At 37.1% G+C, this 24,121-nt stretch overlaps 4 protein-coding genes and 1 pseudogene across 5 annotated transcripts; 3 read left to right on the forward strand and 2 right to left on the reverse strand.

The window, feature by feature from the left end:
- The first annotated feature begins 3,186 nt into the window (after positions 1-3,186).
- LOC113286557 lies at positions 3,187-5,583 on the forward strand (annotated as a pseudogene).
- A 5,490-nt stretch (positions 5,584-11,073) lies between these two features.
- On the forward strand, positions 11,074-11,872 carry LOC113286558 (agglutinin-2-like). Its single transcript, XM_026535141.1, has 2 exons — positions 11,074-11,106; positions 11,234-11,872. Exons 1-2 carry the CDS (start codon positions 11,074-11,076, stop codon positions 11,870-11,872), a joined length of 672 nt encoding a protein of 223 aa, XP_026390926.1.
- A 3,825-nt stretch (positions 11,873-15,697) lies between these two features.
- Positions 15,698-16,852, forward strand: LOC113286646 (L-type lectin-domain containing receptor kinase IX.1-like). Its single transcript, XM_026535214.1, has one exon. The coding sequence runs from the start codon at positions 15,814-15,816 to the stop codon at positions 16,789-16,791; it is 978 nt and encodes a 325-aa protein (XP_026390999.1). The 5' UTR covers positions 15,698-15,813; the 3' UTR covers positions 16,792-16,852.
- Positions 16,853-16,875: 23 nt separating this feature from the next.
- LOC113286645 lies at positions 16,876-22,919 on the reverse strand. Of its 2 annotated transcripts, none has more exons than XM_026535212.1 (6): positions 22,518-22,919; positions 22,291-22,435; positions 21,098-21,997; positions 20,824-20,917; positions 20,629-20,687; positions 16,876-20,141 (listed from the first exon to the last, which is right to left on the reverse strand). In XM_026535212.1, the coding sequence occupies exon 6, from the start codon at positions 19,395-19,397 to the stop codon at positions 17,424-17,426; it is 1,974 nt and encodes a 657-aa protein (XP_026390997.1). In that variant the 5' UTR covers positions 19,398-20,141; positions 20,629-20,687; positions 20,824-20,917; positions 21,098-21,997; positions 22,291-22,435; positions 22,518-22,919; the 3' UTR covers positions 16,876-17,423. The 2 variants fall into 2 exon arrangements, with proteins under 2 accessions (XP_026390997.1, XP_026390996.1); XM_026535211.1 differs by having other exon boundaries at positions 20,773-20,917.
- LOC113286559 (kinetochore-associated protein KNL-2 homolog) lies at positions 20,085-21,852 on the reverse strand. Its single transcript, XM_026535142.1, has 5 exons — positions 21,275-21,852; positions 21,098-21,224; positions 20,824-20,917; positions 20,629-20,687; positions 20,085-20,141 (listed from the first exon to the last, which is right to left on the reverse strand). The coding sequence occupies exons 1-5, from the start codon at positions 21,850-21,852 to the stop codon at positions 20,085-20,087; spliced, it is 915 nt and encodes a 304-aa protein (XP_026390927.1).
- Positions 22,920-24,121: the final 1,202 nt, after the last annotated feature.

Below are 24,121 nucleotides of genomic sequence, written 5' to 3' on the forward strand. Positions count from 1 at the left end.
AATTTTTTTAACGTGTCCTTGACCCATGGGACAATTGGGGTATCCTAGAAAATTAAAAATAAGTAATATGGTTAAAGTAATTAAACTGCTCTATATTTTAATCTTTGCTTAACGCTCGTTAATTTCAACTAAAGCATGAAACCACTGGTTGTTCGCGGTAAGCAGGAAACTAACACTGTTTTCTGACAAATGTGGTTTTCCTAATAAGGGAGTTACCTTTCATGTCCAGAAAGACAAAAACCTCTGTCAAACAAAAGAAGTCATCTCTCTTTCTTAGACTAGCAAGAAATAGAAAGAAGTTCTTCTTTAAGGTCCCATCTTTAACCGCAAGTTTGTTAATTTCCTATATTAAGATCTCCATTTTTTGGTTTTAATCTTCATTTCCTTTTCTAAATCTCTCTTTCTTTACCCATTGACTTTGTTCAAGAGATATTTCAATGAATTTGAAGATACTCGAGCTAGAATAAGATGGGGAGAGGAAAGATTGCGATTCGAAGGATCGATAACTCAACCAATAGGCAAGTGACTTTCTCAAAACGAAGGATCGGATTATTAAAGAAAGCCGAAGAGCTTTCTATTCTTTGTGATGCTAAATTTTTACCAGCTTAGAAACTTTTTAAATCTGTTTTTCTATCCGTGTTTGGGATTTCCTGTTACATTTAACATGTTCCCGTGTGATTATTGTTCCGGATTCGCCACTGCCTACTTCATCAGCGGCCTAATGCAAAGCTGTCTAGATCCTATTAGATCATGATCTACCATGCTAAGCAGTATGTGTTGATTCTATTTTATTATTATTGTTCTTTTCTTAATCAACATCATTGTTCGATGCCATCTTTTTTGTTATTATTGTTACTAGTATCTTATCCGTGCGTTGCACGGGATTAAGTTAATTGAATTAACTTAGCTCGTGCAATTTTGAGATAACTGTAGCCGTAATAGCTAAAGCTAAAGCTATACTGTGTTAGCCAAGCTATAATAGCTAAAGCTAAAAATAACTAATCTCAATTGGCGTTATTTCCATTGATTGGATAAAGTCCAAGGAGAATATCGAGCAACCTTTGACGAAAGGTTCATCCAAAGAGATTGTTAGAAACACATCGAAGGGGATGGGGCTTAAGCTCATAAATTAAACTTGCCATGAAGGATACTCAACCTTGCTGACTGGAGATCCAAAGATCAAGGTTTCGAATGAGACAACTAATTTATGGTGGGTAAAGGTAAACACTATCAGAGAATTTTATTCTCTGTCCCTTCCCTATGGTGTAGACGTGATAGTGTGACTGCATGTGGAGGATGACTTTTTAATAAGTCTTAATGAGTTCTATAGTTTCAATTTAAGATTGAAGTGGGGTGTAGCAGTAACACTCTTTATGGAAACTCACCTATCTGAATGAGGAAGTGGGTCGCTTCCTGTGAGAATATGAGCTGATTCTCTAGAGCATTCTGAGAAACAGGATACGTCCAGGGCCAAAACGGAAAAAACGGCACGAGCTTGGCAGCAATCTTGGAGATATCACCCGTGGTTGTTATCACGAATTACATCAAATGTTAGTAGTTCAAGACATAGTTCACTGTCTCTAGCAAGTAATTCTGGTAATATCTCACTAAGCAAAGGTTCAAGACCTCATGGACACCTCTGCCTAAAATGGTATTTCCTGCGTTTTTTATGTGATTTTCATTTTGATGGTTTTGGTATTACTGGAACTTAGGACCTAAAGGTCACTAAGGGTTCACTAGTTCATGCTTTTTCACTTTGGTGAAAGATACCTATATTCTCACCATGTGAGAACTAAAGATGAAAGCTCTCAATACTATTATGATTTATGCGATCCATAGTATGACCCTGGGGTCAACACACTTTTGTGTGAGGGAGAGGACGTAGAAATGACTAGTATGATTTCAACACTTGCACGATCAGTCTGTTTGGATCGTGAGGTTGGGATGTTTATTTACCAAGATCTATCTGTGTTTTCATGTTTTATTGAGTTTTCATTCATGTTGGGATTGTTGCAAAACGATTAATAAAAAAAATAATTTTTTAAAGTTTTAATAAGAAAATTATAATTTATTGTTTTATTTTGTGAATGAAATTTTTTAGTCCCACATCGTGGAGTTTCCAATTTTTAGTAGTTTTAAGAAACTATATAAACCTTTTAGTCCCACATCGGGGAGTTTTTCTTCTTAAGTTGTATTTGTCAATTATATAAAGAAATTCACTACTTTTGTAAAATCTATGGGAAAGGGGTTGCTCTATATTTTGGAGGGACCCCTAAGGGAAAATATTTTATAGCAGTTTTTAAGCATTCGCGATTTTCCTTAACGGTTTTTTCGGAGTTGCCAAGCTCAAGTTGAGCATCTACTACATATGCTAGTAGTAGGTGTATTAGGGTGTTTTATCCTGGAGATATCCGTCCTGTAAGGGCTATAGCATCACTCTTGAGTGTAGCCGGGCGCTAATGTCTTAAGGACAGCGTGTTGAACACGTGACTCACTCTATTTTCCAAAGTTTTGCCATGTTGCTGTTGCGGAGATACGGGGAACTTGTTCGTTTCGTCAAAGCAATCACTTCCATTATAAAGGAGCTAAGTATCAATAACTTTTGCTTATTTGATTTTTCTTTGTTTTTGATTATTGCACCCAACAATATCACCCTCAACTTCTCTAGCTCTCCATGCATAGAATTACAATTCAATTGTTATCAAACCCATGGCTCTCTGCTGCAACTCATATTCAATTTCTCCTTTTCTTTCTACAATCTTCTTCTTTTTATTTATTCCAATGTTATTGCTTTTTCCTATTCCTACAAATTCAATCTCCTTTAGCTTCCCACATCCTAAGGATGATAATATCACAGCTCTAAATAGGAATGTAGGCACCGTCGCTTACTCGGAACCTATCCAACTTCGGAATATAACCACCGGAAGACTCGCAGATTTTGATACACACTTCTCTTTCTTCATTAAGAAGCGAAATAATATTTCCGTCAGTCACGGTATCACTGTCTTCCTTGCCCCTTTCAAGTTAATCTTTTCTCCAATTTCTCGTGGTGGATATCTTGGCTCAATGAGTATGGACGCGGCTGCAAAAAACTATATGAAAAATCAAATGGTGGCGGTGGAGTTCGACATTTTTAAGAACTCATGGGATTCAAGCGTTGACACAGTGGGCATCAGCGTTAACGCGATGGTATCTGTGGCTAATGTGTCTTTAGGAAGTGGGGTTACCAAGGATGAAAGAACGTTGGCTTATGCGCGGGTTATTTATAACTCAGTTGCAAAAAACTTGATAGTTTTTCTTGTTGGAGAAAATGAGTTTTAATTAAAAAGATTTTATGGTCTTGGTATGGTTTGATCTAATGACCTAAGGGTCTAAGGATACTCACTCATTTTTGGGTGAATGAAGTGGAACCTTTAGTCCCACATTGTGGAAAACTAAAGAGGAGCTCCACTATATAATCATACACTTATGTATGAATTGTAAAATGTGGCTGGAGCGGGTGGGCAAAAATACATATTTTGACCCATGCGATATACGCGTATACCATGCACCAAGTCCCTTTCCTATTCGGATTTACTTTTTGGAGAATTTTTTCTTTAGGAATTTTGGAGTTTTATTTGTGGGAAATTCCTTTTACGAGTTTTACTTGTTTTTGAAGAAAACAAAAAAACCTAACTTGATTTGCAAGTATCTCATCCTATAAATATGACTCGAAATTCTGTTTTTAAAAAACATACAAGGAGCGACCATCTCTAGGTCTACTTTTCTTCATCTTCTTGATTTTATTTTCGTGCGGCGTTTTACTTCCATCCCCGTTGCTGAGTTTAAGAGTGGGTAACTTGTATTGTGCTAATACAAGTTATACCGGGCAGTCTTATCCTGGACACATCTTCGCACGTTGGGATTTAGCATTACTTTAGAGTATACCCGCGAACTAATGTGTTAAGGACAGCTTGTTGAACCTGTGATTCTGCCCTCATCAATTTGTTCGTGGTAGAGTTGTTTGATACGGTTCTTTATATTTATTGTTTGATACATATGATGTTTCTTCTATTGTTGCAAGACTCCAACATTTCTAACTTACGACAGTCCTGTTTACAATCATTCTATTTTGCGCCATACTGTTGATCTAAGCAAGGTTCTACCGGAACAGATTGGTGTTGGATTTATAGCTTCCATGGATGACAGTGTAGATGTCCAGTACAAGATCATTTCCTGGGAATTCGATTCCACTTTCGATTATCTTGGAGAGGACACCAGTAAATCCTTCAAAAAAAGAAGAATGTCGGGGATGGCACTGAAAGGTCTTGTCATTGCTGTGTGTGTTTTTGGTTGTGGGCTTGGTTTTTCGACGTATATCTGGTTGAAGAAGAGGTGCAACTTAAGGAAGAATGGTCACCATGACGAGGATGCAAATTCCTACGTGTTGATGAACAATGAATTTGAGAAAAGAACGGGACCTAAGAGGTTCTCGTATGGAGAATTGGTTGACGCAACCAGTAATTTCGATGAGGGAGGGAAACTTGGAGAGGGGGGATTTGGAGGTGTTTATAAAGGGTTCCTGAATGATATTGATGTAGCTGTTAAGAAGACATCCGGAGGATCACGACAAGGTAAAAAAGAATATGAATCAGAAGTAAGGATTATAAGCCAGTTACGGCATAAAAATTTGGTTAAACTCCTAGGTTGGTACCATGAAAAAATGAGTTGCTTCTCGTTTACGAAATAATGCCAAACAGGAGCCTCGATAAACATTTTTATCGAGGGGAAAATGTTCTCCCTTGGGATGTCAGATACAAAATAGCCATTGGGTTAGCTTCTGCGTTACTATATCTTCATGAAGAATGGGAACAATGTGTTGTTCACAGGGATATTAAACCAAGTAATGTAATGTTGGATTCTAATTTTAATGCCAAACTCGGGGATTTCGGTCTAGCAAGGCTTATTGATCATGGCCTGAGTTCTCGTACTACTGTCTTAGCCGGAACTATGGGTTACTTAGCACCAGAATGTCTTGTAAAGTGTAAGACAAGTAAAAGATCAGATATTTACAGTTTCGGAATAGTTGCGCTTGAGATTGCTTGTGGGAGAAAGCCAGTCGATGTAACTGCGGGACTCTCGCTAGTTGAGTGGGTTGCGGAACTTTACGACAGGGGAAAGATCATTGAAGCCGATGATGAAAGACTAAATATGAATTTTGATGAACAACAAATGAAAAGTTTGATGGTTATAGGGCTGCGGTGTGCTCATTCCGATCCTAAAGCTAGACCTTCTATCAGGAAAGTGACTAATCTTCTCAGTTTAGAATCTTCATTACCGGATTTTCCCTCAAATTTACCTGCTCCAGTTTATCACTTACCGTCGATGAGTATGTGTAGGCTTGCTTCCACGTCATCTTTGGGTGATTCTACTAATTCTCCGATGGATGCTAGCCAGTACTGTACTTGCGTTGATTGTACTCGCACCAATTTTCCTCCATCGGCAACGCCTTCCAATGGCTCTTCTTCAATAGAAGCTCTCTTACATTCTGTCTAAACTTTGTTTATATATGTTTACAATATTGGGTTCGATGTTTATAATCAGGATGAACAGAATACAATTCAACATGGATCAAGTATTCAATATCAAACAAATTGAAGTTCAACTCTAGTCTCTATTTGTAACCTTTCATTTTTCAATGTCATTATTCAAATGCCTTCCTTTTTTATTTTTTTCCTGTAAAAATATCTCCTTGAGGGGTGAATTTGATATTTAATGATACCGAAACGTCAACTCAACCTCCTTTCAAAGTTGAATCAACTAATAACAATAACACGAAAATTTGAATTACAGGGTGTATTGATTTAGGATTTAAATAGACATTTAACAATCCTAGGTACTCCTTGGTAATCAATTAGGATTTATAATGAATTATTAAATATTTATGGTATTTAATTTTCTATAAATATCCTAGGTATTCAATTCATTTAAGATTTTTTAGGATAGTTAAAGACCAAAATATATATGGATTCTTATGGATATTTGTATGCAAAATATGTATGTTATCATCTCATATCAATCTAGACCCACACAACAAAAGTTTCATGGATTTTTATGGATATTTTTTTTATCACATCATACTATGTTTTTCCACACCAACGCCCAACACCATCACCATTGACCACCAACCACCATGGCCACCACATACACCACCCACCAACCACCATCACTGCCATTTTCAATGACGGACTTATGAGTTTCAGTTCACTGGGGTCAAAATGTTGACGGTGATGTGGCCGAAGGCCGCAAAAATTTGTAAAATAGATATGTGCAGTGAATTACCGATCCATTAAGCTGTACAACAAGATTATAAATTGGTTTAGACTAACTAATATAAGAGACTAAATTGATTTTAGCCTATATAATTAAAGAACATATTGGTGTTTTGAAAAATCAAGCAGGGTCGATACTAACAATTCCAACTAATCAGTAAAGTGAAAACATCATTAAGTGGGATCTGCCGACCCCGCTTGATCCTTTGTGGATCCGCCACTGGCCATTTTCATACACCATCACCCACCACCTCGACTTATGGATGGTTTTTTTGAAATGGAAACATGGTGCAATTTAAGGTATAAATTTAAACTAATCCTAATTTAACTATATAATCCAAAATTATATATATCTATAGAATCTATAAGATTCTTTTAAGAAACAGTGTAAATCCGCGAGATTCAGGAAAATTAATATCTATTTTTATCCATAAAAATCTTGATCCAATACACCCTTGTTAATCTCGTTAAATGTTTTTTGAATCTTGTAGACGTAGTTTGGGAAAATTATAATGCCCTTACAATTTGAAGACAGTTGATAATTTTGCTAAATATTTCTGGAACATAACTCATTAAAATTCTCTTAGCACAAAATGGTCATGTTATGGATATTTCAAATTTCAATCCACCAAATTAATACGAGTTCTAACCTCCCCACCTACATTTCCTTTTCCTTTCCTAGTGCATTTGCTATCCGTGTAAAAACCGCTCAACCTCTGCATTAATCATAAAAGAAGAAGACATTTGTAGACTTTTACATGGACATGCTACTGTTGATTTCGTAGTCCACCTAGGCCCTGGATAATTCGGGTACAAAAAAAACTAGCAGTACAATTTTGACTAACATCATTTCCCCCTTAATATCTCTCATCCAACTTTCAGTGAATACTCAATCAACTTACCAGCTGGCAAGTCTTTACTACGGTACACCCGGTCCCTAACAAACCCCTTAGAGTGTGATCCCGTAACCATAGTCCTATCAATGAAGGGATAAGAGGTTACAATAAAATAATTGATTGTTGGCAAATCTCAATGGGAAGATCTCAATTATATCAGTTAGGGGTACACTTTCTTGATGGGTAGGTCTGGGGAAATATAAAGGGACGACACATTTCTATAGGGAACTAAGTAACCATACAAGGAAATGTCGAGGGGTTATTTTTCACGGGAGTATTCAGGCCCACGACATTGTCGCCAAATAAAAACCTTACGAGACAAAAATAAGATAAGGAAAGATCAATGGTCTATTGCTCGCAAGAATACATAGACTTTTACGATTTCGTCTCCCGAAATATTATAAAAATATAAAACCCAAAAGGCTTAAACATAAGACCTAAAAAAGGGGTAAACGAGGCGAAATAAGATCTTAACTAGGAAGCACAATAAAACCTCGCCGAGGAAAGCAATAAAAATAATTGCTCTTTCTAAAATAAGTATTATAAAACTTCAAAAAAAATATTTATGAATGCGAAATGCTATGACGATGATCATACTATTATCACATTATTCAAATTAACAATGTAGATGGAAATTATAAGACAGCGAAGAAAGAAAAAAAATTAAGCTCTAAGACCTCAAAATGCAATATTAAGACCTCATAAAGGAAAAAAAGAAGAATAAGACCTCAATGAGGCACGAAACAAATGAAAGGGTGTATGCTCGCCAAAGCAAGATGAATAAAAGACTTGGCCGAGACATGAAGAAGCAATAAAGGGACATGTTCTCGCCAACCTTAATATTATAAAATTTCAATAAAAAATTGTTGCATAAAAAATACTTACATCATTTACTAAATACATTTAGCATTTTAATAATATTATTATTCATGAGAAGTAAATTACGACTGTGCTATTTCAATGTTATACAAATTAATATCGCAGGAATAGGCTCTTAGACATCGAAGAGATGGTAACCCAGTGGAAACTGAGGCAATGAAGCGATCAATATATGAGCTAAAGTTGGACGAGGATATACATAAGGAAAACCGCAAATAAAGCGACAGAGCACAAGAAAATGACCATCCGAAGATCAATGAGCATGTAAAGAGCAATGAATATGCGAAGAACAATGACTATGTGTCGAGGAATTGACACAATCTGAAGGGTTAAAAGATTCTCACGGAAAAATGAGCTAAGTAACACCTATTGTCGATATGTTTCACTTCACTTGCTAACCATTAAGGTTCTCCATTATTTATACTTTCTTGTTTCATATACTTTGTATTTGTTAACACCATAACTTAGTAAGTTGCGATACTTATACTTGGCATTCGCGGATTAATACTTTTTATGAAAATTCAAAGATTGATGTTTCTAATTATTGATACTTCTCATCCAATACTTCTTATTTTATTATTTATATTTTGGGAATTGATACTTCGTATATTATGTACATCAAGAATTGATATTTCACATGCTTCGGATTTTTTATTATTCATACTTCTTGAAGATTATACCTCCACGAGTACTTTGAGTTTGATACGAGAAGATTATTAACGAGAAATACTTCTTATGCTTCTTAGGAATATTTCATACTTTTTGAAATTCTTATTGCATGGATATTCTTATAATTTAGCATACTTCTATAAACACCTTATTCTGCACGATTCAATATAAGGTATTTCGTTAATACTTCGATACTTTGTGGTGAGGTATCAATCATGACAGAGGAAGCATATTACTTTTTCTTCGGATAACTTTAGTTCCATCATCTCCCAAAGCGAAAGGAGGCATACATACACAGGAAGTGCATATTAAAGTTTGTAAAAAAAAATTCAAAATTTACCTTTTTCTTGTTTTGCATAATAATGTAGCTAAACAAAGCACAAACGAATCAATATCATGCGAAAAGCTGAGGCAAAATGAATAGAGTGACATCGGTGAAGAAATAAACAACTCTCCGCTCAATTCCTTCGCAGCAACTAATTAAAGCCACTATACCATTGAATGCGAAGAAAAGCTACAACTGATGCAAGGCAAGAACGAGAAGCGATACCATCAACTCATTATCAATAAGAACATCAATACTAGAATATCGTCGCCAAGGCTCAAACCAGCACTCACAGTCAACCTCACACACGATTGAAGAAAAGAAAACTTGGAAGAACATCATCAACACCAACTGCCACGATCAAAACTTGCGAAAAAGAAACTTGAGCGACTCTTTCAATAAAAATGTCTCGCTTACCCCATACTTCGTCAACAATTCATCCCTCGTAGCCAAAGAACTTAGGCATGTGTGGAATTCAAAATTTTTTTATGTTATTTACCTTCTTGGTCAGAATCGCCCCCGAATAAGATACGTGCTCGTGAATACCAAGAATCCTCAACAATAATAGAGTATGCGAAGCAGAAGCTATCACGCTAGTTTTAGCTCGCTGAAATCACATACATCAACTCGTTATATCTCCAACATCAACAATCTACGGAGCATCATTTTTACAAAGCCAAGCATGCTCAAGACCAACAAAATTCCCAAAGCAGCAAGCCTATCAAATCTTCATGTCACTTAACATCAACAATCAAGCATCACCTCCAAGCATTAAAATTCTCACATAAGTTCAAAACCATCTAAACCACTCACGCACTAAGTGTACAGGGGCAAAATCGAAAACAGTTAATCATTCCAACAAGAACTTGTGATCAAAAACAACAAAGCTTCAGAACTTGACAAAATAATAGGGGCAAGTATATACTTTGAAGCAGAATGTATTCTTTCGCTCGATTCCTTCAGCAGCAAAGATCAAAGTTCACAATCATCCACTCCATCACCAGCATCTCGCTCCAAGAGCTACACCAAGATAGGTTTTTTCTTATGGATCGCTCTTCAAGTAATACTCAAGAAAAAATAGGCAAGATATGAATGCAAAAAGTGTGATTCAACATATGGCGCAATGTAAAAGACGGAGTAACTTAGTATTATAGGATCGTCTACATCTTACCTTAGCCTAGTTTGCTTAGTTTGTGAGCAAAGGATGTGAATATAATTTCCTCTCCTAACTACCCTAATACTTAAAGAAAGAGATTAGGAGAGAGAAATAGTGACCTATATTTACATTAATGGAGTCTAAATGCAACACGAATAACCATAGTGAAACAACTTTGGGTATAGATTACATTATGGATATAATTGAACCGTATAAAATCTGGTGTCAATTTTTACATTCCAGCACTTATAATTGATATTTTGATGATAAATGACGTTTAGATCTATCAATTGTTCTTGGATGTAGTTTGTAGGATTTCCTGCGGCTACGAAGACAAATAACAATTTTACTAGATATTCCTCGAACATAGCTCATCAAAATTTTCATAGTACAAAATGGTCATGTTATTGATATTTCAGTCCCCCAAATTAATACGAGTGTAAACTCCCCAACTACATTTGCTTTTGCCTTCAAACTGAGTTTGCTAGCTATCCATGTAGAAACGGCGCTACCTCTGCATTAATAAGTAAAAGAAGAAGAAGATATTTGTAGACTTTTTACATCGTCATTCTACTGTTGATTCCAAGTCCACCTAGGGCCTGGATAATTCGGGTAGAAAAAAACTAGTAGTACAAGTTCGACTAACATCATTTTTTCCCTTGATGTCTCTCGGCCAACTTTCATCTTACATAGAAAATAATCAATGTACGAAAGGCACAGATGGTGCTGTTGGAAGAAATACCTCAGGCCGGTATTCCATTCACTTGAGTTTAATACTGCTTACCTGTTGCTGTCTGGTGGTGGGCTACTTGGATGATGATGAAACTGTACGTAACTATGATAGCAGTAAAGCCCATTTATGTATTCCGGGTGACAGTGGGGCATCCCGGGAAAAGTTCTATTCTACTCTAACTAAGCTTCTTACTTGTATTACGTTTAACTCACGAGTCTTAGTTAGTTTGTTATTGATGAACTCGGTATTCGGAATCTGAATCAGCTCTTGGATCGCACCGAGTCATATGGTGACGGCATCACTTTCTTTCTATTCCGCGACACATCTTCCGATCCTCCTCCAAGTTCTTCTGATGGTGGAGGTCTTGCACTGTTCAGCACCGGTAAACCAGAAAATACGTCGGAAAGCAATACAGTTGCGGTTGAGTTTGACACCTTCAAGAACGCATGGGATCCAAGTGCAGATCATGTCGGTATTAACGTTAACTCGATTGTATCCGTGGCGAACGTGTCGTTAGAAAAGGATAGTTTGAAGGATGGAAGAACTGCTAATGCTTGGGTAACTTACAATGGCACTACAAAAAACCTAAGTGTTTTTCTAACTTATGATAATAATCCGGTTTTCAGAGAGCAAAATCCTATTTTGTTTCACATTGTTGATCTAAGCAAGGTTCTACCCAGGAAGATTATTGTTGGATTTTCAGCTTCCATGGGAAGCGGAGTGGAAATCCATAAAATCCTTTCTGGCAATTTAATTCCACGTTTGATGGCGCTGATGCACGCAAAAGGAGATTCAAACTTACCCAATAGAGCTCCAGACTACAGTGGAAGACGAAGAAATTTCTGGCTGGGTGAAGGTTTCAATAACCTAAAACAAGACAAGATAACCAAAGCAACAAGATAAGAAGGATAATTCCCTTGTCTTTCATTGATAACAAAGACTCCTATATAAAGGAGTAGGGTTACAAGATATTCTAAAAGAGGTTACAAGATATTCTAAAAGAGGTGAATATCTTCTCAATACAAGTAAGTAAATATATACAAAATATACAAGAATATACCCAATACCCCCCCTCAAGTTGGAGCATGAAGAGTCGAAATGCCCAGCTTGAGAAGAAGAGTTTGAAACTGCTGACGTCCCAAGGCTTTAGTCAGAATATCAGCTAGTTGAGTGGTAGTATGAATATAGGATGGACGAATAGTACCTCGAATTATTTCGTCACGTACAAAATGACAGTCAATCTCGATATGCTTTGTTCGTTCATGAAAGACGGGATTATTAGCGATATGTAACGCTGCTTGACTATCACAGTGAAGCGAGACTGGTTTTGTATATCCTACACCAAAATTCCGTAATAACCCTTTTAACCAAATGATTTCACAAGTTGTGGAAGCTAAAGCACGATATTCTGCTTCGGCTGACGAACGAGAAACTGTGGTTTGTTTCTTTGTTTTCCAAGATATAGGAGAACCCCCGAGAAAGATAAAATGTGCCGTGAGAGAACGTCGACTAAGTGGACAACTAGCCCAATCTGCATCACAATAAGCATCAAGAACCAACTTGGAATCAGCACGAAGTAAAATACCTTGCCCCGGGCTAGATTTCAAATAACGCACAACTCTAAGTGCAGCATCCCAATGTGATTGAGTTGGATGTTGTAAAAAATGGGAAAGAATATGAACAGAATAACATAGATCCGGCCGTGTAAGATTAAGATAGATCAGTTTCCCTACCAGCCTTCTGTAACGAGCAGGATCAGTCATAGGTGAGTCTGAGGCAAGAGCCAGCCTATGATTTTCTTCCATGGGAATATTAGCTGGTTTTGAACCAAGAAGACCTGTTTCTGTCAATATATCTAGAGCATATTTGCGCTGACAAAGGAAAATTCCTTTGGAACTTCTAGCTACCTCAATGCCTAGAAAGTATTTTAATTTTCCCAAATTCTTCATGTGAAAGCATCTGCCTAGATATTCCTGAAATTTTCGAATAGCATCTGTGTTGTTACCAGCAATAACAAGATCATCCACATATACAAGAATATACATGATAATATTCCCATGACGATACAGAAATAACGAATGATCATAAGCACTAGTAGAAAACCCATAAGTACGCAAAGCAGCTGCTAGCTTAGCATACCAACACCGTGGAGCCTGGCGTAGACCATACAATGACTTACGAAGTCTACAAACTTTGCCAGATAATCTCATACTAAAACCAGGAGGAAGTCGCATATAGACTTCTTCATTTAAATCCCCATGAAGAAACGCATTATGCACATCCATCTGAACTAATTCCCAGTTATTTATTGCAGCAACTGCAAGAAGAGTTCTCACAGTAACCATCTTTACTGTGGGAGCAAAAGTTTCAGTGAAATTAATTCCTTCCTGTTGATGATTTCCAAAAACAACTAATCTGGCTTTGTAACGTTCAACAGAGCCATCAGACTTTCGCTTAATGCGAAAAACCCACATGCAACCAATTGCAGACTTGTTGGCAGGCAAATCTTCAATTGTCCATGTACCATTGGAAATAAGTGCAGCAATCTCATCCTGCATTGCCTGACGCCATCTTGGATCAGCCATTGCCTCTTTGAATGATTTGGGTTCAACATCAGTTGAAATAGCTGCAACAAAACAACGATGTGCAGTAGAAAATGCATCACAATTCACAAAATGAGTTATAGGATAGGGAGTACCTGAGGACTTGACTGGTATAGGTGAAGCTGCAGGGGAAACCAAGGTTGTGTTAGACTGCTTTGAGACACCCTGCCATTGGACAAAATCCTTGTGCCTAACATTCTCAAATTTTGTACGTTTACCCCGGCCAAGTTCCTCATCTGAAACTGTAGTACAATGATCTCGACCATCTGTATCTTCTGTGAGAGAAGAAGTGACAACATCCGTACCAGACGCAGGCACAGTAGAAGAAAAAGCAGGCACTGAATCAATATGTGCATCATTCTCAGCAATGTGTGCTGTGTGATGTGCATCATCCAAGCAGACTGACGGAACATGAGAACTAGTCTGTGGAGGTGTAGTGTCAACAGGCGAGAGAGTAGCAACGGAAGAAGAACCACCAGATACATGTGCATTATTGTAGTCAGTTGCAAAATGATCATCAGACAAATTTCTAGGAACTGAATCAGTGACCGCGTCAGAATACAGTGAGTGCAGTTTTTGAAGCTCATCATTATCTGCCAACGGGAAAGTATCTTCAATAAAATGTACGTCTCGAGACTGAAAGTAATGACCTGTGTCAAGATCAAATAAATGCCAGGCCTTCTTTCCAAAAGGATAGCCGAGAAATATGCAACGACGACTACGACTGCCAAATTTATCACCAGGATTGATATTTTTTGCGTAACAGAGACATCCAAAAACCCTAAGAGAGTGAATAGATGGAGCTGAACCATAAAGAAGATCATAAGGCGTCTTGAAGTGAAGAATACGAGAAGGGGTTCGATTAATTAAGTAGGCAGCAGTAAGAACACATTCTCCCCAAAAGTCAATTGGTAAGGATGCTTGAAACGTAGCGCACGAGCAACATTAAGAATGTGACGATGCTTTCTTTCCACCCTAGCATTTTGCTGCGGTGTCTTAACAACCGAGGTTTGATGAATAATGCAATTGTTTCGAAAATAAGAGACAAGACCTTTGAACTCGGTTCCATTATCACTGCGGAAAGTCTTAACCTTTCGAGTAAACTGTCTGTCAACTAGTGCAAAGAAGTTTGTTAACAAGGTAGGTACCTCATCTTTGGTTTTCATCAAATACACCCAAACACATCTAGAAAAATCATCGACAATGGTTAAAAAATATCTGGAGTTACAGGCACGATTTGGATGATAAGGCCCCCAAACGTCGCAATGAATTAATTCAAATAAATCAACTGCCCTACTAGTGCTCAATGGAAAAGAAGTACGAGTTTGCTTGGCTCTATGACAGATATCACAAGCATGAAAATCTAACTGACTATCAACACAACCAATCTGAGGTAGAGACTTCAAAGCTTGGATAGAAGGATGACCAAGCCGTTTGTGCCATAATTCTGCTGCATTCTTCTCTAACACAACGTTGACACGAGCTGGTTTCCCCTTTATCAAGCAATACAGCTCATCCATGAGCTTACCCATACCAATCCTCGTCCTCAAAGTATGGTCCTGTATAACACATTCAGAGTTAGTGAATTGAACACTTATATTATTCTTTTGTGCATGAGTAGCATGCGATGACGATAAAAGTCCACCAGTCATCCAGGTCAGAAGAATCATCAGAAGGTTTTGAAAGTTTACCATCAATGAATCCCAGCTTGCGTTTCGCACCCAAAGAAATACGAAACCCTTTAGCCCATTCTTCATAGTTTGATCCTTTGAGAACTACATGTGTGATGATAGTCCCTGGTCCATCATTGGAGGCGAGAGCATATAAAGAAGACTGTTTGTTTGGTGAAGAGGAAGTTGAAGTTAGAATACTAGACATTTTTACCGGACTCACGATACCATGAAGGTTTCAATAACCTAAAACAAGACAAGATAACCAAAGCAACAAGATAAGAAGGATAATTCCCTTGTCTTTCATTGATAACAAAGACTCCTATATAAAGGAGTAGGGTTACAAGATATTCTAAAAGAGGTTACAAGATATTTTAAAAGAGGTGAATATCTTCTCAATACAAGTAAGTAAATATATACAAAATATACAAGAATATACCCAATACTGGGTCTTATCATTGGTGGTGGTGTTTTAAGTTGTGGGCTAGTTTTTGCAATCTGGCTAAACAACAAGATTAATAATCAATTCAAGAAGGCAAATTCTTATCAGAGAACGAATACAAACTGCGAAATGGACGATGAATTTGAGAAAGGAACCGGACCAAAGAGGTTCTCATCTACCGAACTGGCTTTTGCAACTTGTAATTTCAACGAGGAAGAAAAACTTGGGCAGGGAGGATTTGGAGGAGTTTACAAAGGAGTGTTAAGTGATAGATTTGTGGCCGTTAAGAGGATTTCTAAAGGATCACAACAAGGAAAAAAAGAGTACCAATCAGAAGTCAAAGTTATTAGCCAGTTGCGGCATAGAAATTTGGTTCAACTTATCGGTTGGTGCCATGAAAAGAATGAACTGATTCTCGTGTATGAGTTCATGCCAAACCGGAGTCTCGATAAGCATCTATATCAGGGGAGAAATTATGTTCTCAATTGGCAAGTCAGGTACAAAATAGCTCTTGGGTTGGCTTCTGCATTGGTATATCTACATGAAGAATGGGAACAATGTGTAGTTCACAGAGATATAAAATCAAGTAATATAATGCTGGATTCAGATTTTAATGCTAAACTCGGGGATTTCGGTTTGGCGAGGCTTGTTGATCATGCTTTAGGCTGTAAAACAACAGTCATTGCCGGAACCAAGGGTTACCTAGCACCTGAATGTATGACTACTGGTAAATCAAGTAAAGAATCTGATGTTTATAGTTTTGGAATTGTTGCACTTGAGATTGCTTGTGGGAGGAAGCCGGTTCAGTCAACCGGAGAACTGTTATCAGAGTGGGTTTGGGATCTCCACGGAAGAGGGGAGCTCCTTGAAGCGTCTGATAAAAAGTTAAGAAAGCAATATAATGAGTCTGAAATGGAACAGTTACTGGTTGTTGGATTATGGTGTACTCTTCTCGATTCTACATCAAGACCTTCAGCCACTCAAGTGATAAATGCTCTTAAGTTTGGATCCTCATTGCCTGATCTCCTACCCATGTTGGCGAGGACTTCAGGAATGCGTCACGTTCCGTCAATGGCTGGTTTTACCAATACGCTGGTGGGAAGATAGCCAGAATTTTTGTAGATGCGATTTCCTGTAATTTTTCTGAATATAATTGAAGTGTCATGGTAATATTATGTTTGCACTTTGTTTAAATATCGAAAGATTATTCTTCACAAACATAGAGATTTCAATACAATTAATGTAATGTTGGGATCAAAATCATAATGGCTAACAGAAACACAATTGCTTACATCAGTCTATATGCGAATTTCGACTGTTTTGTCGTTTCAGACTGCTACGGCTATATGCAGGCCTTCCACCAGCATTGATAGAACTTGTTTTATCTTCTTCAGGATCATAAGACTTGAACTTCTGGTAATTTTTCATACATCCAGGGAGCCATCAATTTTCAAGGGCTCCCAATCTGCTCTGAAGCTTCTCTGTGAGCGAAATGATTCCTTCCTCGACTGCGGGTTCTGGTGCCTCTTCATGCATTCACAGATGAACTAGAAGGGAAAACTATGCTATCTTTATAACTCATTGTTTCTTCCATGCTCATCATGTCAGAGATGTCCTGATTAGACGCTGATGGGCTAGAGTCATAAACAGGTGCCTCTGTATGACTATCATTTTCTTCTACAACCCTGGTAAGAAAATCAGAATCAACAACTGTCTGATGCGTGAAGTTGGAGGAGTGCTCACGGACCTCTTTCTGGCTCCTGATCTGATAACTCTTCGTCTATGTTCACGTCAAAGATCTTTTCATGCACGTCTGAAGATGAGTGGGAGTTTGACCTGGTGTGCTGTTGATGTTGAACCATTTCTTGATCGACTTGAACATTGCTCGACTGCTTTCCATTGGAACTTTCTTTATCCTCACTTTTCTCTTTGATCTTTTCATCAACCCCAGATGATGAGAGGGAGATGTAACTTGTGTGCTGCTGCTCTTTGCCCGATTCTTGGTCCACATGAACGTAGCCTGTGAGGTGTTCTTCTAAAGAGATGAATTCAGAGTAGAATCTTGATTGTGTTCCACGGGAAGTTTTGGTGCCATCATTTTCATGCTTAACCTTAAATAAATCGATGTCATCCTTAGCTTCTTTACTAGTATCTAAATCCAAGCGACTTTCTTCCAAGAGTTCACTTCCTAGCGTCACTCGCTCAGGTGTGTGTTCAACAGCAGGATTGAGCTCCCATTCCTGAAATGATAATTGTTCTTCAACAAGATTACTAGAGTCTTCCTGGTTTGCAATTGTAGAATGTGATTCGGTCTCAGATGCAAAACTCAACTTAGACTCACTTGCTTCACTCATCTGTCTGCTAAATCTAGAAAATCGCCCTTCTGATGCCATTTCTTCAGTTACAAAATGAGGTTTGAACCTACTGACATTGTTCTTTTCTTGCCTGTGATCTTTAAAGAAATAAGCTCCCATGTTGAAGCTCTCACACCTCCTGTAGTGCATATCCTTCTCATGAGCTGTCATGAACTCTTCGCCAAAGCTGTCTCCAGCTAAATCAGGTCTTTCTTCAAGTGGGTCATCGTAAGGAAGATCAAATGGATTTGTTCGTGGTAGCATAACAGAAGGAGCTGAACCAGGCATAGGAGGTAATCCAGGTCCCATATAAGAGTCATAATGAAGATCAAATGGGTTGCGCCTCCCAGTTGAAATTGGTGCAATCAGAAATGGGGGCCTATTAAAGTCCAAATCCATCATATTCATCTCCGATTCACTCATTCTGAAGCTCTTCCTAGCTCTTCGTCTTGCGATAAGACTTTCCAACCGCTGATTTCTTTCCAGCTCAGAGTTCCCAAGATCCATGAGATTCTTTTCATCATCTTCTGTCCATTTTAAAACAGCTTTGGTACCATGCTCAGTGGTCTCACATTGACCTTCTTCTTCATCTTCTTCATCGTCATCTTCTTCATCTTCATGGTGCTCATCCTCTTCACTTGATTCAACATGGATATCATTTGAGCTTTGGGATCTATCAGAAGCAGCACTAAACTCATCATCTGAAGACGATTCATGAGCATCACGGTGAGGAGTTTCAGTGTCAAGTAAAGGATGGAGTTCATTAATCATCGGCTTAATGTCTGTAATTGACGCATCAGGAAACAAACTCTCTGCACCATCAGAATCTGAATTGAAAGACTCACCATCATCATCATCCTCGTCATGGTCTTTGATCTTTTTCCACGGTAAAGAAAAATCTTGAATAGAACCAAATGAATCTCCCAAATTTGGTGGCAGCAGCTCAATTTCTGTGTTTCTTGTGGCTGCAACTTCTTGAACATCATCATCTTCCTGGTCTTTGATCTTCTTCCACAGTAAAGAAGAATCTCCCAAATTCGGTGTCAGCAGCTCAATTTCTGTTTTTCTCGTTGATGCAACTTCTTGAACATCATCATCTTCTTCATCAATTTGTGGTATATGAGGATGCTGGCCATAACTCAATAATGTACCGAGAAGAACAAAAGTGGAAACAAGAACAGGAGAAGAAGAAACCAAGATAACAAATAGAAAAGGAAAAAATCCATACAATAATAATGAGAATAAAACAAAACCCACAATCAATGGATGTTTGGATGTAGATCTATAAGAAATTTTTATTGGAAGCATGAAAAACTTTCTCAAATCCACTCCTCCTATCTCCATTGCATCAGTACCCATACCTAAAATACTTGGTACTTAATAGATAATAGTTGTATTTTCAACAAAATTTGTAACAGGAAGCAAATTAATATCAAGAGAACTAACTAATTACCTATGATAATTGCACTAGAACTGAAAAGATTGTGATGGATTACTTACTTGAATCAACAATGGGGAGTTAAGGAGAAGAAGAAAACTAGTTCCACAAAAATCGCCCCTATTTTAGGTTTTGTGTGTGGTTTGAATGTGGAAACATATTAATGACGGTTCTTCTTTCTACTCTTAATAACTCACCTAGTGAGTTGGATGATTGGAATCTAGTCAAACGATTTTTAATTTTGAAAATGAACAGCTATAATATTAGTACTTGTGATGGAAACATTGCCCATGTTCTCTGAGTTTATAGAGAGAATGAAATAATCTAGCATATTATTATATTCTTTACTAAAGAACAAAATTTCATTATTTGCACTTTTTTCAACCAAGAATTATAAGACAGTTGTCTATTGCTATAATAAAGGAAATAACGAAAGGTAAACCATTTTTTACCCTACTAGTGAAAAACTCTGACTAACGTAGAAACTGGCTGCAGAAAGAAAAGCAACTATTTTCCTTATAATGCTGATATATTGACAAAAACTAGATTTTCACAAAAAAAAGGGGCTACACTTTTACTGCAACTCACCATTTACAACCGAACTATTCCTATGTCAAAGCATCATAACAGTTTTCTTTTTGCTTTCGGTGGCTCAGATTTACTACCTGCCAATTGATAAAGACCCAAGAGTTATCAGTTATTGCAGTGGGGTATAAAGTTATTTGTGCAGTACATAATGAAAACCATACAGGACATCTCGACCAGCTGATTTATAGAATTTTAAAATACAGTGTATAAGTACATTTCAAAGAGTGACAACGTATACTATGAGCGGAAACAAAAATATAACCAAAGGTGGATGAAAATTATCTACGGAACTGGAATGAGACAAAACTCTGGATGCTTCTAAACCAGGCATGCCTCCTTCAACTACAGCTATTCGACCATCCTACAACAGTTTAGCTTCCATTGCTTAATGTAAATCACAACCCACAAAGACGTGACTTTGAGCAACCATGGGTAAAAACTAAATAGTGAAAGGTGAATAGTAAAATGCAGTTCAGTTAGGGATATTGTGTTGGATAGAAAAGAGAGTTCACAACATCAAATGTAGTTCAACTTCGAAGTGTGAACATACGACATATCACATACCTTATCATACAGGACATGTTGGTTTCGCCAAAACTCTAATGGAGGTATAAGTAGACTTCCTGCAGAGTACATATCCAGTGTAAGAAACTAAACTAAACGAACTTCGCAAACTCAACAGTTTTAGCAGTTCAAAATGAAACGTACCAACAATTCGATTTTTCAAATGCTAGTTGAAAAATGGAATGACCGAATTACCAGATCTAGACCGTTCGGGATTAAAATAAGGACCTTCTTGGCCACTTGAAAATTGGTTCTTCTTTTTACTCTTGGAAGAAGGCAGTGGAGATACCTGAACAAATGGACACAAATATTAGAAACTTAGAAGCTACAAGGCTAGATTTTCATTTTGAACGACACTGCTTAAAACTCAAATGATTTGAGGACTCAACACAGCTTTCAATAAATATTCACAAAGCAAGATGTTATGTAGAAGACGTAGCTCGGATAATGGATTAATACATGAACTTACTTCTTTCTTCACCGTTTTACTTCCCGGAGTCCGCAGGTGAATCTTATAGTCGGTAGGTTGTTCATCCTTCAAATCGTTTGCCAGTATTTTGATTCTGCCTTTAGATGAACTCATAACTTCCTTTGCCCTGTCAATATTACAGCTAGAAGGATTTGATTCACAGCTTTTAATCATTACCTTTTTCGGTGTCTCGAAATCTTCCATAATGGACCAGAGATACTACTGACATTCTCATTGGAACATTTCGATGCTCTATTCCCTTTGCCTACTGTAATCTTCAACCCACTGCTAGTTCTTGTTGCAGAAACTTTACGCAGAGGCGGAGCAAGTTTGAAGGTATCCAAACCCACTTCAATTGAGCAACTAACATTAGCTTCGGGAAGTCTCTGCAGAGAAGAGTCCTCTACGGTAACAACTGGTGCTTCTGGCTTAGACCTCTCCAAATTTCCTTCAGAGCCATGACTTATTAGATCCACATGAACTTGTACAACCCCACAGCCTGAAGACCCAGGAATAGCACGAGATTTTTTTCCTTTCTTCTTTGGGTGACCTACTTTACGTTTTGTACTCAGGATGTCCACTGGTACTGCAACACTAGCCTCATACGGATCAGCCTTTTCTTTCACATCAGAACTTAAAGATGCTGGAGCATTTTTTAAAATTTCAACAGAACCATAGCTGCAACCTTTGCTTTTCAACTTGCCACCTTCACTGGTGCTCTTTGAACTCTCGTGTCTCCAACTAGTTTTCCACATACACGGTTGGGCAGAGAAGATAACACGTCTGTTGACTCATCAAAGTCAGGCATACTAGTTAGAGCAGGACCATCACCAGCAGATTCTTGGCCCAAACATCATCCTCCCAGTCATAGGGAAGCCCCAATAAGAAACGACTGCGAACCTGCTCAATAGTGAAGGCATAACACACATCAACAAACAATACTAATTTCTTTCTTCACATACTAAACTCAGCTAATGTAATTTTTGGACTCAATAATGTGCACAAAACAATTTCTTAGTGCAAACCTTACAGTGACCTGAACCATAGTAAATACTACAATCCTTGGGAAAATTCGACCTAATTATGAAATTGTTCGCACATACTACAAATTTTACTTAATTGTGCAATCATTCGCATTAAAATTGATAACTGGAGGAAGGTAAAGAGATATAATAGTAAGAAACATTACTAACCTCCGAGGAAAACCCATTTTCGAGAGTACGAGATTTATTGATAATGCCTCCAAGTAAGGTGTTGATCCCATCAGCTGTCTTAAGCTGGATTAAACTGTATTTTTTAGTAATTGGTGCAGATGAAAATACTCGCCGAGCTCGATTTCTGTAATTACAACGACAAAATTAGAAAAGTAATCCAAAAACAAAACAACAAAACCTAAGTATGTAATGTAATTTACACTTACTCGGTTAAGGTGTAACCTTGAATGCATAATCTGTTTCCATCTTCTGATTTAATCAACCACCAATTTTCTAAGCAAACCTGAAACAAAGGAGGAGGAGTTAAAAAAGGGAAAGGAGGAGAAATTGGTTTGTTTGTTATAGAATTTTTGAGTGAGTGAGATAGGGTAAGAAGAAATCTGGATGAATTGGAATTGTTGATCCTTATTTTATTAATTAGAAATTCTGAGGAAGAAGATTCAGCTTTAGTCGCCATCAGAAGAAGTGAAGACCCAAATTAGTGTTTGTCACCATTTCCGGCTAGGGCACATTGAAATACACTGGTGAAATAAATATGGAAAATAAATTATAAGAAACAGTTTACATAAAGAACGTTTAAGACAAGAAACAGGCATAATCTATTTTTGTTTATGGAAATAATGGAGTTTTACAATTATATTCAAAATAAACAATTATTATAATCATTATCAAAAGCATTTGGATTCATTATAATCTACGTGATAAATTATAAACTGATAATTCATTAAAATAATGGTTACCAAACAGCCCAACAAAAAGTACTTCTTATTCATTAAAGACACCAACATAATACTTATTATATCAAGGTATCACTTTCTTTCCTGTGCCTTTTATTTCTAAAACTACGGCAGAATCTGGTAGGGAATTTCTAGGGTTATTGACCATGGATATAGGCCACATGGCTGAGAAAACTTAGACGAAAAATCAAACAGCAGTGCTAATCATTCTAAAATACAAAACAAATTCTGGCTACTTTAGCTTAGATAAATAATGGCCAAGATTTGTCTAGATTGAAGATAAATGTACGGTCGTGGATTGTTTAACTTAACTATTTTAAATATTTATTAATTAGTGTCTCATTAATTGCTCATAATAAATGACTAATTACAAATTCCCCTTAATTAATCTAATAAATACCTATTCTCAGTAATAAATAATTTTATTACAAATGTGCTCTTAATTAATCTAATAAATACATATTCTTAGTAATAAATAATTTTATTAATTAATTTATTAATTTTAATGGTTGTAGTGGATGAAGTAGTGGGTGGTTGAAACATTGGCGGGTGTTTGTGAGTGATGGAGGTGGTACCATTACTGGTGGTGGAAGAAATAGTGGCGGTGGGTGTTGGTGAATAGTAGTGGACTATAGTAATTTTGTGTCCTTACAAAACATACAACATTTTATTATTGTGAAAGATGTAGTTGGTTGTTTTTAGCATAATTTGCTAGGGAAAAAACAAAATAGTTTGAGGACGATACCAAATCACATAAGACAATATGACCATGACCGTTGGATCACCCAAATGATATTCGTACTATAAATGGTATTCGGTCGAATAAATCACGGTTTTTAGTGTTAAAATAAGATTGATTATAGTATATTAAATAATACAACCACAAAAATCAAATAAATTAATTGACGACTTAAACGTGTTCAATCTAAACTTTATATAAAAATTGTGATTAAAAATTAAAATCACACCATGGGTCATACGAGCATATGCCAATATTTAAAAAAAAAAAGGTTTTCTGAGAAATGGATTGGGTCTACTCAGTGGCTACACAGCTAGGGGAAGGACGGGCATAT

This window comes from Papaver somniferum, chromosome 6 (genome assembly GCF_003573695.1).
Source record: "Papaver somniferum cultivar HN1 chromosome 6, ASM357369v1, whole genome shotgun sequence".
Taxonomy (NCBI): Eukaryota; Viridiplantae; Streptophyta; class Magnoliopsida; order Ranunculales; family Papaveraceae; genus Papaver; species Papaver somniferum.